The 19,967-nt window shown below is 38.4% G+C and overlaps 1 protein-coding gene across 1 annotated transcript in view; it reads right to left on the bottom strand.

Annotated features, from left to right (window-relative positions):
• PTPRR (protein tyrosine phosphatase receptor type R) overlaps window positions 1–19,967 on the bottom strand; it is a 275,935-nt gene that overhangs the window by 43,759 nt on the left and 212,209 nt on the right. Inside the window, exons 7-10 of the mRNA XM_068970652.1 lie at window positions 13,676–13,862; window positions 10,791–10,875; window positions 3,777–3,856; window positions 3,207–3,344 (exon numbers count right to left, since the gene is read on the bottom strand). Coding sequence (XP_068826753.1) covers window positions 3,207–3,344; window positions 3,777–3,856; window positions 10,791–10,875; window positions 13,676–13,862 — 490 coding nt within the window. The remainder of the gene's footprint in view (window positions 1–3,206; window positions 3,345–3,776; window positions 3,857–10,790; window positions 10,876–13,675; window positions 13,863–19,967) is intronic.

Below are 19,967 nucleotides of genomic sequence, written 5' to 3'. Positions count from 1 at the left end.
TCCCCAATCATGAACCCCCCTCCCATGCTTTTTAATCCAGTAATTATTTATTCAACTGTGTCCAGCTTGCCAATCAACTTATCTCATGAAGTTTTTTCATTTTAATGTCTGTATGATATTTATTTCTAGGCCGCTTTGGTTTGTTTTTAAATCTTCCTAGTCTTTCTTGATAGTAAATTGTTCTTTTGTCAAGTTTTTAATTTTATATTTTGTATGTTTAATTATAAAAAAGCCTATATTTATAGTTTCTATTGTTTCAATTTCTCATAGGTCTATTTCTACTATTTCTTGTTTCTGATTTTTACTTATGTTGGTTATTTCCATGTGTTTCTCAGAAGTTTGACTTCTGAGTTTATATTTGCTGGGCTTTTTCCTTTGAAATTCTGTGTAGTGTTTGCTGTGAAGATAGCAGAAGACTTTGTAAAGTGCCATACCAATCCAGTATTACTTTTAATTTTTTAATTAAATGAATATAAACTAGTTTATAAATGATTTATATACATTAAAAATTATTATTTTATATTAATTACTTACCACTTGGTGCTTCCTAGTTTTTGAATTCTGAATACTCAAGAGTACCTTACTATTGATCCCATGAGAAGGCCAGACTTTGATAGATTAATTTTCTGTTATAATCCTATTTGGAGAAGGCAATGGCAACCCACTCCAGTACTCTTGCCTGGAAAATCCCATGGACAGAGGAGCCTGGCAGGCTGCAGTCCATGGGGTTGCGAAGAGTCAGGCACAACTGAGCGACTTCACTTTCACTTTTCACTTTCATGCATTGGAGAAGGAAATGGCAACCCACTCCAGTGTTCTTGCCTGGAGAATCCCAGGAATGGGGGAGCCTGGTGGGCTGCCGTCTCTGGGGTCGCACAGAGTCGAACACGACTGAAGCGACTTAGCAGCAGCAGCATAATCCTATTTTGGTAGGCAGGTTTATTTTTGTGGTTCACCCTTTCACTGAAAGTATAGCCCTTGCAGGTACTCACTTCGTGGAAGATCTCAGTTCTAAGTCCTGGCTCCTGCAAGCCCAAAGCTTTGTCTCCAGTTCTTATATTATCATGAAAACACAAGTAACCTGTAATTCTCTGGTTTTATGCATTTTATTCAGTTTTTTACTACCAGAATTTACTTTCTCCCCCAAGCTCTGCTATGCATGCCATATCATATTTCACTCAGTATGACTGGTTTTTCAGATTATCTAGCTTGCCATATTACATTGGAGAAGGAAATGGCAACCCACTCTAGTATTCTTGCCTGGAGAATCCCAGGGACAGAGGAGCCTGGTGGGCTGCCATCTATGGGGTCGCACAGAGTTGGACATGACTGAAGCGATTTAGCAGCAGCAGCAGCAGCAGCCATATTACATAAGTTCTATTTATATATTCATGGGTATAAATACACAGAGAATGTACCTTTAAAACTTGAATTTTTTTTCCTGCCATGAAGGTAAATTGTCACAGATATTAAACAACTGTGCAGAACTTGTCAGTGGCTTATTATATTGACAAGTTGATATTGGGTGAAATAGCTAAGAATATTAGGGATTATTTTATTATGCCACTTTAAGCTTTCATATAAGATTCATAGAAATGCATACATTTAGTAAACATATAACTAATGTAGTATATAACTTCATCTACTGGCCAAAAATACACTTTTTTTCCCAGGATAAATTTCAGCAAAAGATTCTTTGTCTATTGCAGCAAAAATGGAAGAAAACAACAAAACTTTAAAAGAACTTTAAGTTGCTGTTTGCAGACCTGAGTTTTCTGCATTAGCAGCATGGTTATACTATGGTCGGTGGTTGCAACTCACCATAGGAGTAAAAGGGAAATTTCCATTTTCTTAAATTCTTATTGTCAGGGTGAGACGTGGGCATAGTAATTTTGATCAGAAAACAAACACAAATACTGGCTAAAATCAGACTGTAAATTATCTCAATAAGATGTCATGAAATATAGGCAGTCCCTAGGATAGCACTCTTTGGGAATTACACAGTTTTATTTTTATGATGCAAAATACAGAAAGCATATTCTATAAGCTAGATCCTTAGAAAAGTTTACTAGTATGGATATGGGATCTAATTTTGTCCCTTTCTTGGATTTTGTTTTATGAAAGTGTTGAGAAAGTTGTTTGGTTTGGTTAACTTCAAATCTTTCTCCAAATTTCACTTTCTCAGTGAGGTGTATCCCCCTGTATAATACCTCAGCTTACTTTCTCCTACTGCTGCCTACAGCTCAGACACCCAGTCCCCTTCTCCCACTCTACTGTTTTTTCCTACAGCATCTATCCCTTCTAATATGCTATATTCTTATGAAATTCTGCTTCTTGCTTTTTGTCTGTCTCCCCCTCACTAGAAAGTTAAAATCTACCAAGGGCAGGAATCTTTGTGTTTGTTTACTAATAAACTGCCAGCAACTAAAATAGTATCTGGGGCTTTCCTGGTGGCTACGTGGTAGAGAACTCACCTGCCGATGTAGGAGATATAGATTCGATCCCTGCTCCAGGGAGATCCCACAGGCTGCGAAGCAAATAATCCCGTCCGCCACAACTACTGAGTCTGCGCTCTTGAGCCCACAAGTTGCAGCTACTGAAGCCTGAGCACCCTAGAGCCCGTGCTCCACCACAAGAGAAGCCACCACAGTGTGTGTGTGTGTGTGTGTGTGTGTGTGTTAGTCGCTCAGTCCTGTCCGACTCTCTGCGATCCCATGGATTGTAGCTCTCCAGGCTCCTCTGTCCATGGTGGGAAGCCCACAAACCACAGCTAGAGAGTAGCCCCCGCTCTCCTCCGCCAGAGAAAAGCCTGCACAGCAATGAAGACCCAGCACAACCATAGAAAATTAAGTAAATAAAATAGTACCTGTCATTTAGTAGGTGCTCAAAAATTGCTTATGATGTAAATAAACAATTTTTTATTTCCCTGTTATAAATCAGAGTGATGATTCAGGGCCCCTCATTTCCTTACATAGATATATGGATACAAGTGTGAATGGTGTATGCCAAGCACATTGATTTCACTGAAAGAAAGCTATCATTCATAGGACACCAATTACCATTTTGGGGGAGCATAAACTGACCTAGCCTTTAAGTGTCTTAACATCTTAAATTTATTAGGAAGTATATGGTAATTTTCCTTAAACAATCTCTGTTCTAGAGCAACAGAAAAAATACAGTGTTCTGCACTTGGGAAAAGGTCATACCTCATTTTTTTCCTTGAGTTTTGTGATCATAACAATTACGGGACTGTCCTCCTGCCAAACCATCTGCCAGAAATCATTCACAGTGTTGATCATGGGGCCCTGTGTGGCGATGAATGCTTTCTCTTTGCCACTGTAGCCCTAGTTTGAGAAAAAAAAGAAAAAATGTTGACTTTGAAGTCCATGCCTTGCACTGAAAGTTTAGGTGAAAGATCTTCAAAACAGAACGACTCTGCAGGTCCAAAAGCTACACACTTTCGAAGCTTCATTGATTCGAGCACCACCATTCTGGCGGTTGTTCTCTCAACAAGTCGAGCGTAGCACATGGTACTGGGGGTTGTGAAGCGCAGTCCTCCCCAGAGCACCTCAGAGGGAGCACCGTGGCCACAGACACACAGGAAGGGAAGACCTACTGGCATTGATTATGACCAAGTGAGCAAAACAAAACTTGCTAGCAACCAAGTTAAATTAAAGTTAATCTATTCTGAGGGGTTTAAAAAAAAAAACAACCCAACAATTCCAGACAGTAAATCAACATGCTTATCAGAAAGAAATTTAGGTTTATTTACTTACCCTAATATAATTAGCATTGATGTAAGTGCTCAAAGAATCAGTGACATTTTTCGGTCTTAAACATACTCTACTGAGGGGATCTAATGAAGAAAACAAGAAAGAATAGGTTAACCAGATTTACTCTTTTAAGTTTCTTAGAATGTCAATGGGGCTTCCCTGGTGGCTCAGATGGTGAAGAATCTGCCTGCAATGCAGGAGACCTAGGTTCCACCCCGGGTTCAGGAAGATCCCCTGGAGAAGGGAAGGGCAACCCACTCCAGTATTCTTGCCAGGAGAATCCCATGGACAGAGGAGCCTGGCAGGCTACAGTCCATGGGGTCTTAAGAGTCAGACATGACTGAGCACATCTATCGTCACTTTTCTGTGTGTACACAGAGTACATACTCTAGTCACAAGGGCTGAGGGCAATCTCCCAACTACTCCACATTCTTGCAGATTCTGTGCTTTTGCACATATTGTTTCCCTGCCGTCTCTGCATGGGCAAGTCGTCCTCATTCTTCAGGGCTCAGTTCAAGAGATACTTCCTTCCTGAAGTCCTCCCTTGTCTTCCTGGCAGAATTAGGCATTCTCTTCTTTGCTCATGCTGCTTGAATTTTATTTTAGTATTTAACATCTTGTATTTTAAGTGTTTCAATTCTTTCTTGCCCTCAATGGATTGCAATGAGCCCCTTGAGAACAAAGGCTGTCTTTAATTAACTTTTATATCTTTTGTGATTTCTACTTGATATGTGGCTCAGAGTGGGTTTAATATCAGAATTAATTTCAATTAGGAAGAGTTAGAATAATGCTTTTCTTCCAGATTTTTCTCTTTTCATAGCAAAGGGGATGAGAAAACTTCCATTTCTTTTTCAGTATCCACTGATTTTAAAAGTTTCCATGAATGGCCTAAACCACTCACACTTGAAAAGAGGCCCACTTCCTTCAGTTTTTATAATGCCTATGATGTATATGATTTACTGAGAACTCAACCCCAAAATTGCTTAGAAGCGGGTTCCTTGTCAAGCTAAGCTAACTTTATGTTGAAAATTAGTAATTTACAGTATTTCCAAATATTTAGAGATTTTGAAATACTTAAAAAAACCCCAAGAATACAATATATGATGGAGTAGGAGAAAATGAAAATGAATTGATGCCTTTTTAAAGCTAGTTTGGTCTAATAAAAAGCCAAGTATTCAAAAACAAAATTTTGTCATTGTCATCATCATGTACTCTTGTCTTCATCTTTACTGTTATAATTTCATTCATGCAGTGCATGAATTCAGTGTCACATTGGACACTGATCACATTCGCTCCTCTCTCCTGCTCTTCTCTTTTTATTTCCTTTGCTTTCTTCCTTCCATTCTTTTCCCCCTCCCTTCTTCCTTACATCCTTTTCCTTCCTCCCTCCTTCCCCCTCTTCTTCTTTCTTCTTTCCTTCTTGTTTGTTTTTTCCTCTCTACAAAGTTTCACACACACACAGGTCTGGTGCACAGAGCACGTGAAAGTCTGCCCTCTTCTCCATCTCTTTAAAATACCCCTGGCAATCTTAAGCCTTCTATTTAATAGACAAAATGATACCTGGATCCTGATATTTTGATTAGAATCATATCAGATTTTGTCAAAGGTTATACTGGGCTGACTCAGTGCACATGAATTTGAGCAAACTCGAGGAGACAGCTGACAGAGGAGCCTGGCGTGCTGCAGTCCTTGGGGCTGTGAAGAGTTGGATATGACAGCAACTGAACAACAACATGCTTGTCTGCAGATTTCCTTGTCAGGAAGAAATGTGCTTAAGGTTTGAAGTCAGAGAGGAAGCTATTAGATAAAGCGTATCACTGCTAGTGATGGACAAAGGCAGAGATGAGAGGAATAGGATGGTTCTCAGAGATGAATTCAGGAGAAGTGGGAGATGGACGGATGGGTAAGGACTGGTCACACCTTCAAGGTGATTGGGAATCGTCTTCAAATTTGCTGTGGAAGAGAGAGAGGAATCTAGGCCTGCTTTGTCCAATATGGTAGCCACTAGCCACGTGTAGGTAAATTCAAGTTGATTGAAACAAAGCAAAATTTAAAAGTCAGTTCCCTGGGACTTCCCTGGTGCTCTAGTGGCTAAGACCCCACACTCCCAATGCAGGCCGCCCAGGTTCTATCCTTGATCAGGGGACTAGATCCCACATACTGCAACTAAAGAGCTCGCATGTCGCAACCCAAGATCCCACGTGCTGCACCTAAGGTGCAGCATGGCCAAATACAATAAACAAACATTTTAAAAAATAAAAATAAGCTGCATTAAAAAAAAAGTCAATTCCTTGGGTGCACTCACTTTACTTCAAGTACTTATTGCCATACGCAGCTAATGACTATCTCGTGGAAGATAACGCGCTTCCCAGGTGGCGCTAGCGGTAAAGAACCCACCAGCCAGTTCAGGAGACCTAAGAGACACAGATTCGATCCCTGGGTCAGGAAGATCCCCTGGAGAAGGAAATGGCAACCTACTCCAGTATTCTAGCCTGGAGAATCCCATGGACAGAGGAGCCTGGCAGGCTAGAGTCCATGGGGCCACAAAAGAGTCGGAAGACTGAAGTGGCTGAGCACGCAGCACACACGGGAGATAGGGAACATTTCCCTCATTGTAGAGCTTTTGTGGACAGTGGTGATTTTGCCAGTGCAGTGATGGTTATTATGTGAAAATAGGGCTCTTTAGTACTCTGTTTCTGAAACTGTAAATGTTCCCATAGTTAGGGTTCTTATTTTCTGGAATTGTTTCTGGGATTAATGATGAATTCACTAGGAAGATAAAGAAAGGAGAAACTAACATGCACTGAGGGTTTACTATTTGTTGGAACTTTCCAAGCCATTTCCCACATATGATTATGTAATTCTTTCAACAGCCTTATAGGGTAGTATGACTATTACTATTTTTAAGGGCAAAGAAAGGCTGGCACAGAAAGATGATGTAGCCTGCTATAAACTGTAAATATTTTTGCCAGGATAGGAAATCAAGTCTAACTCCAATATTCTGCTTGAGTCATACAACTTGTTGCCTTAATGAGTGGTTCACTGATTTGCATATCTACTCTGTTTCAGGCACATAATAAAATAAAACAGAAAACATAATGTAAGTAGGAAACATTAAACTTTACATTTTTAAATAAAAAGTGATGACCAGAGTAACTAGGATTTTAGAATTTGATTTATATTGTTTCACAGTTGTACAAATAAACTGCTTGGAAGAAATATACATAAAAATTCTTTGTTGTACAAATAATTTCACACTGATATCAGTTTTTTTTTCCATTGCTCTTGCAATTAAGACATGAAGATATTCTCATCACTAATATTTGTTTATATTATAAAATAATTTGATATAAATTTGACATAAGCACTTTAATCTGCCACTTAAGAATATTCAGAGCCAGGCTGACATTTTACATAGAAAAAAAAAAACAGCTACATTTTAGTTAGTTCTTGGCCATCCACATTTCTGCTGCAAAGCATCCTCCAAATTACATAGTCTCACTAATATGCACAAGCTGGAAGCTTTTAAACTTAAGAGTTTATTGTAGGTTAAAAAATAAAAACAATATAATATTTAAAAGCTTATGCATTTAAAAATTATTTTATGTAATGTTTCAAACTTATCCCATCATATAGTCTAAAATAAACCATAAACAGCAGATTTTTATATTCATTGCCATCTTTTCTGATGATTTTCCAACCAATGATGTGACTTGTCCATGCTATATTTACTAGATTATATCTTGCATGACAGGGGGTTGGGTGGGGTATTCAGGCTACAGACATTTTCAACAGAAAATCCGTCATTTGCAACATCATTTGTCAGCACAGGTGCCCTGGTTCAAGTGACCCACCCAGTTCTGGGAATGGAAAAGCTGACACAGGACTATGAAGCAGTTGTCTGATAGCATCTGGGCAGGAAACAGAGAAGGCTGAACTTTAAAATAGTCCTAATAATTTCCAAATCCTTCTGAGATTAGGTGGTTAAGTATAATAATCGCAACGCATGTTTATGCCCTACTTACTTATGTTTGGCAAATTTGAGATGAAAAAGCCTGAGAGAGATACCAGATGTAACACACAGCACTTTCATTCCCTTCAGCCAATTATAGTTACAAAATATCTTTCAACAATAACTGTATCTTAGGTAAACAGGTTTAACTATAAAGACCAGTTAAAAATATGTTACTGGGAAGTAACTATTACAATGTGTTTCCAACTCTAACAGAAGGGGAAGCCCATGAACACTATTAATGGTAATTCTTGCTCTATTAGCATAAATATGGAGAATTTGGAGGTTTATGAATGAAATAATTAACTGAATTATGAAGACTCTACTATTTCAATGTTAATACTTTGAAACAAAACTTTGGGGCTCCATCTTTCCAGAGTTATTGCTGAGATGTCTATGGGTTTTGTCAAGATCCCAACTCCATCTGTTTGTTTAGTGATTGACAATATTGCTTCCTCTCCAAAGTATTTTTGCCTTTCTAGGCAGAATTAATTACTCCGGCCTCCTACAGCACTTGGGCAACACTTCCATTCTGGCTGTTGTTGTTGTTCTTTAGTTGCTAAGTCATGCCCTTTGCAACCCCATGGACTCTTACATTGGACATAATTACTCATTTACATGGATCTTCTCTGGTCCATGACCTCTTTGATATTATATGATTTTCCTTATTCTTTCCTGGTTCCTGGCATTTAGCTCACTGCTTGACATCGATAAATTTCACAGAGTTAAATTTAATTTTAAAATAGTCTAAGCAGTGTTTCTCAAAGTGTGGTCTTGGTATCACCTACATCAGAATCACCTGTTTGCTAGAAATACAGATTCCTGGGCCCAACAGAACCCATTTAAACAGAATCCCCAGGGTGGAGCACAGGATGCCACATTTTTAACAAGGACTTGGGTGATTGCTACGCATAATGAAGTCTTTCCGTAAAAGCATTTTTTTTTGAGACATAATTCATATACAATTCACTTGTGTGAGGTGTACAATCACAAAGTTTATTTTTATTTGTTTAATTCACAGAGTCGTACAACCATCAGTGATGAAAGGCATGTGGGCAGACGTGTTTGGGTTTGAATCTTGCTTCTTTAATATCTATAAATCTCAGTTTTCCTCCTCTGTTAGAAAGGAACAATAATATCTTTCCGAGTTATGAGAGTAACACTGAGCACTTTATCATGTGCAAAGCACTGGGCTTTGCAACAGCCCTGTGAGGTGGATATTACTACTTTTATCTCACAGATGAAGTTAAGGAATTTACCCAAGGCCATAGAATAAGCGCTGTAGCTGGATATGAACCCCAGCAGTTTGGCTCTGTAGGCAGCCCTATAGACTCTTCTGTAAGGATGCGAGCTAAATATTTCTAGCAAGGGCAACATTTTCATTATCTCCTAAACAAACTCCATACCCTTTTCTTTTCTTTTCTCTTGCCTCCCAACACTTGACAGCAACTGTAGTTTCTGTCTCTACAGGTTTGCCTAACTGGACACTTCACATGAATGGCCTCATGCAATATGAGGCTGTGATGGCTTCTTTCACTTAGCATGATGTGTTCAGGGTTCATCCAAGCCGTAGCATGTATCAGTACCTCATTGCTTTTTATTGCTGAATAATACTATATTCATTAGGTGATGAATACTTTGGTTGTTTCTACCCTTCGAACTATTATGAGTAATACTGTTACAAACATTTGTGTACAGCTTTTGTGTGGACACATGTTTTTATTTTTTTTACATATATACCTAGGAGTAAAATATCTGAATCATGTAGTAACTTTAGGTTTTACCTTTTGAGGAATTACCAAACTGTTCTTCAGTAGCTGTAGCTACCGTTAAGGTATGAAGTTTGCAGTTCCTCTACATCCTTGCCAACTCTTTCTACTGTCTTTTTTAAAATTATAATCGTGTGGATATGAAGTGGTATCTCACTGTGGTTTTGATTTCCCTGATGCCTAATGGTGTCGAGCATCTTTTCATGTGTTTACGGGCTATTTGTATATCTTTTATGGAAAAATGTCTATTCAAGTCCTTGCCCATTTAAAAATTGAGTTATTAGTCTTTTTATAATTGAGTTATAAGAGTTCTTTATTTATTTTAGATACAAATCCTTTATTAGGTGTATAATTTATAAATTTTCCTGCCATTTTGTGTCAGTGTCATCTTTTTAGTTTTTTGATGGTACCATTAGAAGCACAAAACTTTTTAATTTTGACCAAGTTCAATTTATTTTTTCCTTTTGTTGCTTATACTTTGGATGTCATATCTAAGAAACCATTGACGAATTCAAGGTCATGAGGATTTACATCTGTTTTATGTGAAAAGTTTTATAGTTTTGGTTCTTACATTTAGCATATCCATTTTGATCTTATTTTGAATTAATTTTTGTATGTTGTGTGAGGCATTTTATTTTATTTTTTGCATGTGGCTATCCAGTTGTCTCAGCATCATTTATTGAAAAGACTATTCTTTTCCCTTGAATTATTTTATACCTTTAGTGAAAATTAATTGATCATAATGTGTGCTACAGTAAAGTTTAGAACCATGTGTCTACTGGAATTGTGAGAAGACCATCATAATAAGAGTAATACAAGATAAAATTATTAACCTTAGCCCATTCTGATGATTATTAGCTTTTTTCTTTTTCTGGCTGCACCACTTGCAGGATCTTAGTTTCCTGCTGCTAAGTCACTTCAGTCGTGTCCGACTCTGTGCAACCCTATAGACGGCAGCCCACCAGGCTCTCCCATCCCTGGGATTCTCCAGGCAAGAACACTGGAGTGGGTTGTCATTTCCTTCTCCAATCTTAGTTCCCTGACCAGGGATTAAACCTGGCCTTAGCAGTGAAAGCACTGACTCCTAACCACTCCACCTCCAGGGAATTCCACTTTAATGATTATTAGTCTTGAGCTGTGTTTGCAATTCCAAATTTGGCGTGTATGTGGAAATTGTGAGGATGGGAAATGCTGAGGGAGGGGTACAATGCAAACTATTGAATTCAAGAAACTTACTTGGCAAAATGGTCTTATAGCGATTTTTGGTTCCATGACGTGGAATGTCAATTTCTTTGGGATCCACAAAGTTCATTGGTATTTCCTGCAAAAATAAGTGATATCAAATACTGTATCTAATGCTGCCACAAAGAAAATCTTCACGGGGGGTCATCTGATCCAGAGCTCTATTGGACTTCAAAGTCATTTATAAAAAAATAGACTAACACCTCTGGTTTGCCAACACCCTTCCTTTCCTAAACACATCAGCTGCACCCTGACAAGCTGACTCTAAGAAATGGCTTTGTGTGTTAGATATTATTATTCAATATGTAGTTTTTAAAGAGACATAGAAAAGTTTGGTTAGGTTTTAAGAATCCTGTTCTGACATAATTGCTGGAAATTTATAAACAGCTGGCTGAAAATTTTTTTAACAGTGTATTTAGATTTCTTCCAATCTTTGTGTAGATTTAATACTAAATTTTTTTATTATGATAGATTCTGTCTTAACATTAATTGTGACTCTTTTAGGATTATGAAAAACTTCCCCTCAAATGGTAAATATAAAGGGCATTTTTGTTGATTTAAGTAATAATGATATGATGCATTTTTGTATTAAAAAATGGTTTTTAATTTTACTGTTCCATTTCTGGCTGTAAATGCAATATTTGTAGTGAAGGGCATTTAGACACTGTCTTCTAGCAATTAACAAGAATACAAATATATTTATTAAGTCAGAATATATGCTACATGATGGAGGAGGGAACAATTAGAGCAAGAGTCACTCTATATGTTAGACCTAAAAGGTCAGCATCTGATGCTGACTGGAACAAAGGAAACAATAAGCCAAAGTTTTCAAAAGTTTCTAAACAAATTTTTAAGGAGTTGGTTATACAAAATGGTATGTTCTCTAACTTAAAATTCTGCAGAGGATTGCTTAAATGTAAATTAAAATACCTTTTATCCCTGGATCACATAAAATAATATTTTTGTTACCTACACTTTCTCAAAAGAAAATAAAACTTGACAGCCTAGTATTCATTGAAATGAAAGAACTTATCTACAAATGTATTTAAATTGTCCTTGTTTTCAGGCAATCTGAAAATTCAAGAAAAGCCTGACTACACTATGAATTTAATACTCGGTCCATAGAGAGGAGTAGCTTACTTTAAAAACATCATTTCTGAAACTTGCATTATTTTAGATATTTATAATATATTCCTGTTCTTTGCTCCAACTAAATAAGTTCACAGTTTCAAGTTACCAAAGTAAGCAAAATTGTTGACTGTTCAATAGAAACCACTTGTTCATGCTTAGTAATTTCAAACAGGTTAGTCTGTTTTGGCAAACCTGTGATTAGCTCCATTCCTCCCATTCTTTCTTGTTTTCTGACACACACAATTTATCACCTTCCAGCATTCTCTCTCTATTCCTTGTTGACCTCATCTTCCCTTTCAGGGAAGTAGTCTATGTTAAAGGCTTATCTCATTGAACAAAGAGCTATCTGCAGTTCGAGAAACATACCTTTGGCCACTTACATGATCATTGATTGGCTTGTTTATCCTCCCAGGTTTCATTTTTTTCATACATAAAGAGATGACATACTATAAAGTCTAATTTTAAAACTGCATGCTTAGTATTTTACATTGGACACTTAATAGGTGATGAAAGTAATAGATCAAACCTATGGCTGGCTCAGGAAAGGGTGGTTGCAAACATCTGAGTAACACCTCAGAGTGTTCAATTTATTATACCCAATGGATATGGCTTAAAATGTACAACTGCTTTAAGATGCAAGTGGTTCTATAAAATGGATATTCCCCTTGGGAAACAGTTGGACCTAAGAAGGTCTAATGTGTCTCCATGCTCTCTGGATAAAATGTGTTTTATGCATTAAGTTATCACCAGCAACAACAATGGGTCATCATCATCTTTAGCTGAATGAAACTCACCATTATTTTTAGCCTACATTCAGTCTTCCTTTTGTGTTTCTTATTTCATTAAAAGGCACTACATGTACCCTGTTGCTAAGTCTAAAAATGGGGGTGTTGTTCCTAACCTCCCTTTTTCTTGGCTGACTTACCTCATTAAGGCCACTTCTTGTAGACTCCTATAGACTCTTCCAATTTTCACTGCTACTTCTTTAGTTTTGAGTAATCACAGCTTCACAGGATAATCTCTAGAGTCTCCAAAATACCTCTTTCTAATGCAGACCCTACTGCTGATAGTAATTTTTTAAAACTTTTTATTTTATATTGGAGTATAGCCCATTAACAATGTTGTGATAGTTTCAGGTGAACAGCAAAGGGCCTCAGCCATACATATACATGTACCCATTTTCCCCGAAGCTCCCTCGCATCCAGGCCTGCCACATAACATTGAGCAGAGTTCCCTGAGCTATACAGTAGGTCCTTGTTGGTTCTCCATTTAAAATACAGCAGTGTGTACCTCTCGATCCCAAACTCCCTAACTGGATAGTAATATTTTTTAAACACAAGATAAATCCAAGCCTTTAGTAACATATTAAGTCTTAGATTTGTTTTATATCCGAGGCTCAATTTTTGTTACTTCCCACCTTAATTTTAATGCTCCTGTCAAATTGAACAATTTAATTCCCCAAATAGTGACAAGCAAGCCTGCTCTGTCATCCTGGAATGGTCAGCTCCTTCTTGCTACGTCTTTGCCTGGCCAGCTTCTATACCCTCTGCCTTAATTTAGGTATTACGTCCTAGTTTGAACACTCCCCAGTAGTTGATGAGATGCAGGGTGGACCTGAAACCTTTGCACTTAACCTTTAGAACTGTAACCATTTTACTCTGAGCTGACAGTGTCATTTTAGAATGTGCCTCTGGTGGCTAGAATATCAAAATGCCTCCTGAAGAGTGAATAACAAACAGCAGGCTTACCATGAATTCACTTTGGAGTAAATGTGAACTTGCCACGATGTCCCTCAGCTGCGACCTTGTGAGAATTCGGCTGGCTGATTGCAGGTACTCCATGGCTACCTTCTCCCGCGGGGTTGGTATGGCCACAAAGGGTTCAACATTGCCCAAGCTACTCATGTCCAATGTAAGAGATACGTTGGACCCTCGCCTACATTGGAGGAAAATGCTATTAGGTTTAAACACTGTATGGATTGTTTTCAGCAGATCAGTTTGTCTTCCTGGATATACACATAATTCAGTGAGAACTATTATAGAAATAAGGACCTTCTTTTAGGGTACCATAATTGATGATAGCAATTACTGTAGCTTCTCTACAGCAAACTGACAGTTTTGTTGTTGGAGAAACCACTCTGAACTGAGAAAATGAACTATAGTTTATTAAGGGATATAGCTGCTATGGAAATAATAAGATGGCTAATAAATGAATAAGATGGCTAATAAATTAAGTGAAAAATTTAGGAAAAGTAAACATAGCATTTGAATTGAGGAATAAGATGTAACATAAGCCTACTTTATCTGTATATCTGAGAGTCCAGTATAAAAATTCTGTACCCACCCTAGCTAATATTTTTGATATCAATATACTATACTTCATGATTTTACTAAACACAGGAAGCTCAGAGGAGAAAAACAATCTTTTTATTTTAGTTCTAATGATTGCCATTGAAACAGAATTTAAAAGTTCAAAATGTATTTTTTAATAGTTTCTGGTAAATTCCTAAAAGGTAACTTTTTCATTCTGTATACATACGTATATATGTTGTCCTATATGTATGTAGGCATATATGTATGCACTTACATATGTATATATTTAATTCTGTAATAAACTTACAGTAGGAAGATCACAGACCCATATACTAAGTTACAATTGAACCTCTCTCTGTGATTTCCTTCTTGTCGGGAGGCAAGGTATGGTTCTTTCAACATATAAAGGCTCCCTATGTCCTGAACAGAAGGTGTGAGTGCCTCTTACTAAAATTAGCTGTATGGAATCAAACAGCATGTGTTGAGGGTCAAGTAGCACATTAAAGTGCTGCACTCAATATGCCAGCAAATTTGGAAAACTCAGCAGTGGCCACAGGACCGGAAAAGGTCAGTTTTCATTCCAGTCCCAAAGAAAGGCAATGCCAAAGAATGTTCAAACTACTGCACAATTGTACTCATCGCAGACGCTGGCAAAGTAATGCTCCAAAATTCTCTAAGCCAGGCTTCAATAGTATGTAAACCAAGAACTTCCAGATGTTCAAACTGGATTTAGAAAAGGCAGAGGGACCAGAGATCAAATTGCCAACATCTGCTGGAACATAGAAAAAGCAAGAAAATTCCAGAGAAACATCTACTTCTGCTTTATTGACTATGCCAAGGCCTTTGACTGTGTGTATCACAACAAACTGGGGAAAATTCTTAAGGATATGTGAATACTAGACCACCTTACCTGCCTCCTGAGAAATCTGTATGCAGGTCGAGAAGCAACAGTAGGAACCAGACACGGAACAACAGACCAGTTCCAAACTGGGAAAGGAGGTATATTGTCAAGGCTGTATATTGTCACCATGCTTATTTAACTTATATGTAGACTACATCATGTGAAATGCTGGGCTGGATGAAGCAAAGGCTGGAATTAAGAATGCCACGGGAAATATCAATAACCTCAGATATGCAGATGACACCACCCTTATGGCAGAAAGTGAAGAGGAACTAAAAAGCCTCTTGATGAAGGTGAGAGAGAGTGAAAAAGCTGACTTAAAGCTCAACATTCAAAAAATGAAGATCATGGCATCCGGTCCCATCATTTCATGGCAAATAGATGGGGAAACAATGGAAACAGTGACAGACTTTATTTTCTTGGGCTCCAAAATCACTGCAGATGGTGACTGCAGCCATGAAATTAAAGGATGCCTGCCCTTTGGAATAAAAGCTATGACCAATCTAGACAGCATATTAAAAAGCAAAGATATTACTTTCTTGACAAAGGTCCGTCTACTCTAAGCTATGGTTTTCCCAGTAGTCATGGACGGATGTGAAAGGTGGACAGTAAAGAAAGCTGAGTACCAAAGAAGTGATGCTTCTGAACTGTAGTGTTGGAGGTGACTCTTGAGAGTCCCTTGCACTGCAAGGAGACCAAACCAGTCAATCGTAAAGGAAATCAATCCTGAATATTCATTGCAAGGACTGATGCTGAAGCTGAAGGTACAATACTTTGGCCCCCTGATGTGAAGAACTGACTCTTTGGAAAAGACCCTGAGGCTGGGAAAGATTGAGGGCGGGAGGAGAAGGGGATGACAGAGGATGAGATGGTTGGATGGCATCACCGACTTGATGGACATGAGTATGAGCAAGTTCTGGGGATTGTTTATGGACAGGGAAGGTGTGCATGCTGCAGTCCACAGGATCACAAACAGTCAGACACGAATGAGCAACTGAATGACTGAGAGTCAAGGTCAGAGAGTGTATTTAAAGAATTTTTAAATTTAAAGGGGACTGAGATGTGTGTCCCCTGAAAACAGCAGAATGGGAAAGACTAGAGATCTCTTCAAGAAAACTAGAGATACCAAGGGAACATTTCATGCAAAGATGAGCTTGATAAAGGACAGAAATGGTCTGGACCTAACAGAAGCAGAAGATATTAAGAAGAGGTGGCAAGAATACACAGAACTGTACAAAAAAGATCTTCGTGACCCAGATAATCAGGATGGTGTGATCACTCACTTAGAACCAGACATCCTGGAATGTGAAGTCAAGTGGGCCTTAGAAAGCATCACTACGAACAAAGCTAATGGAGGGGATGGAATTCCAGTGGAGCTGTTTCAAATCCTGAAAGATGATACTGTGAAAGTGCTGCACTCAATATGCCAGCAAATTTGGAAAACTCAGCAGTGGCCACAGGACTGGAAAAGGTCAGTTTCATTCCAATCCTAAAGAAAGGCAATGCCAAAGAATGCTCAAACTACTGCACAATTGCACTCATCACACATGCTAGTAAAGTAATGCTCAAAATTTTTCAAGCCAGGTTTCAAGAATACGTGAATCGTGAACTTCCAGATGTTCAAGCTGGTTTTAGAAAAGTTGGAGGAACCAGAGATCAAATTGCCAACATCTGCTGGATCATCAAAAAAGCAAGAGAGTTCCAGAAAAACATCTATTTCTGCTTTATTGACTATGCCAAAGCCTTTGACTGTGTGGATCACAATAAACTGTGGAAAATTCTGAAAGAGATGGGAATTCCAGACCACCTGACCCGCCTTTTGAGAAACCTATATACAGGTAAGGAAGCAAGAATTAGAACTGGACATGGAACAATAGACTGGTTCCAAATAGGAAAAGGAGTACGTCAAGGCTGTATATTGTCACCCTGCTTATTTAACTTACATGCAGAGCACATCATGAGAAACGCTGGGCTGGAAGAAGCACAAGCTGGAATCAAGACTGCTGGGAGAAATATCAATAACCTCAGATATGCAGATGACACTACCCTTATGGAAGAAAGTGAAGAGGAACTAAAAAGTCTCTTAATGAAAGTGAAAGAGGAGAGTGAAAAAGTTTTCTTAAAGCTCAATATTCAGAAAACTAAGATCGTGGCATCTGGTCCCATCACTTCATGGGAAATAGATGGGGAAACAGTGGAAACAGTGTCAGACTTTATTTTTGGGGGGGCTCCAAAGTCACTGCAGATGGTGATTGCAGCCGTGAAATTAAAAGATGCTTACTCCTTGGAAGGAGTTATGACCAACCTAGACAGCATATTGAAAAGCAGAGACATTACTTTGCCAACAAAGGTCCATCTAGTCAAGGCAATGGTTTTTCCAGTGGTCATGTATGGATGTGAGAGTTGGACTGTGAAGAAAGCTGAGTGCCGAAGAATTGGTGCTTTTGAACTGTGGTGTTGGAGAAGACTCTTGAGAGTCCCTTGGACTGCAAGGAGATCCAACCAGTTCATTCTAAAGGAGATCAATCCTGGGTATTCTTTGGAAGGAATGATGCTAAAGCTGAAACTCTGGTACTTTGGCCACCTCATGCGAAGAGTTGACTCATTGGAAAAGACTCTGATGCTGGGAGGGATTGGGGGGCAGGAGGAGAAGAGGACGACAGAGGATGAGATGGCTGGACGGCGTCACTGACTCAGTGGACATGAGTTTGGGTGAACTCTGGGAGTTGGTGATGGACAGGGAGGCCTGGCGTGCTGTGATTCATGGGGTTGCAAAGAGTAAGACATGACTGAGCGACCGAACTGAACTGAACTGAGGTGTGTGTCAGGTGATCAAATTTGGTGCCAAGTGGTTATTGTCCCAGGAAAAAGGAAAGCTGGCATATACAAGCCCAAATAAACCCAAGGAAAGAGAATACAAGCAGATAATTCAGTTCAAGTTCAGTTCAGTCGCTCAGTCATACCGTTGTATTCAGTACCCCTGACCCCGCAGTAGGCCACCGTCGACCCACGCCTCTGCCAGAGACTCCTGGACACTCGCAGGCACGTCTGGCTCAGTCTAGCATACTACTTCCTTTAAATGGTGTTTAACATGTATGAAGTACTACATCCAGAAACGCTGAAGTGGTTAGGGCTTAATTTTAAGAAACGGAAAATTATTAGAACACACAACAAAAAATTCATTAAACAAAAATATATCAGTTCTTTCCTCTCACGAATCTGCTTCCAGTTGCAGCTTTGGTGTCATTCTACATTTTGATATATAATGCTGTCATTTTCATTAATTTCTAAATGGTTCGTAGTTGTAGTTTTAATTCTTGCTTTAACTCAAGGGTAATTTAGCTGTTAGCCCACTCATTTTCCTTAGTAATATCTAGTACATGAAATGTACATAGAAATCAGGATGGACTAGATTTCTAATTGTTGGAATTTCTTGATGTTTTCTTTGAGACAAAAACTATAATAAAATTTTCTAAATATTTCATACATGCTTTTAGTGGCAGCTGGTTTGGCTACTATCCATGGATCTATTGATAAATATGTCTACATATCATATATATGTACATATATACATATCTATCACATTATATATTATATTTTGATTATTATTAAAAATACTATTCTGATCTATTTTTTTCTTACTTTTTTCCTACTGGATTTCTCATAGCTTGAAATAGATATGTGCGTCTTTCACAGAATTGTGTTTGTTATATTTCATTATATTTCTAATAATTTTTTACTTTATTATGTTTCAGCTATTATGTTGTTTGAAGAGTTCATAAATATAGTTTCACTGTAAGTTTATCAACATTAAATAAATAATTTCTCATTAATTTTATGTCTAGCCTCATGTCTGTCTTTTCCCCCCAGTTTTATTGAGACACAATTGATACATCAGTTCAGCTCAGTTCAGTTGCTCAGTCGTGTCCGACTCTTTGTGACCCCATGAACCGCAGCATGCCAGGCCTCCCTGTCCATCATCAACTCCTGGAGTCCACCCAAACCCATGTCCGTTGAGTCAGTGATGCCATCCAATCATCTCATCCCCTGTCGTCCCCTTCTCATAGCACTGTATTAAGTTTAAGGCATATTGCATAATGATTTGACTTACATATATTATAAAGTGATTAACAATAAGCTTAGTTAACATCCATTATCTCGAATAGATACCAAAAAAAGTTTTTTCCTAGTGATGGGAACGCTTGGATCTACTCTCTTAAAAGCTTTCAAATATACCATAGACCAGCATTAATAGTCATCATATTTCACATCACATAGTTAGTACATGTTTATGTTATAACTGAAAGGAGAAGCAGACGACAGAGGATGAGCTGGTTGAATGGCATCACTGACTCGATGGACATGAGTTTGAACAAGCTCTGGGAGTTGGTGATGGACAGGGAAGCCTGGCATGCTGTAGTCCATGGGGTTGCAAAGAGTTGGACACGACTGAGGGACTGAACTGAACTGATCCAATTCACACTCCCCCAACCCCTACATCCGGCTTCAAAATTTAATATTGACTACCTGCCTTTTCTGAGCACGTTCCTAAGAAAACTTTTCTAGTTCCTGTTATTATTTTTAACTCTTCTGAATCATTGTATTAGGGATTAGGGGATAGCATAATGGCCACCCCATAAAATGATGGTTGCTCCCACCAGGTTTGCCTTTTAGGTGCCTGTCAGTGGTGACTGACAGAGCTCCTGTGTTTCTGAGTAGGAGATAAGTAGTTGAGAGGGAGCAAAGGGTGGTTCTACATTCAGGCCAAGAATTTTAATCTATTTTTAGTGGGAAAGTGGTTTTAAAGTTTCTCAGTGCAGTTCTTTT

Source organism: Capricornis sumatraensis, chromosome 4, assembly GCF_032405125.1.
Source record: "Capricornis sumatraensis isolate serow.1 chromosome 4, serow.2, whole genome shotgun sequence".
Lineage (NCBI taxonomy): Eukaryota > Metazoa > Chordata > Mammalia > Artiodactyla > Bovidae > Capricornis > Capricornis sumatraensis.
The sequence above is the reverse complement of the archived record's forward strand: the minus strand, read 5'-3'. Positions and strand labels throughout refer to the sequence as shown.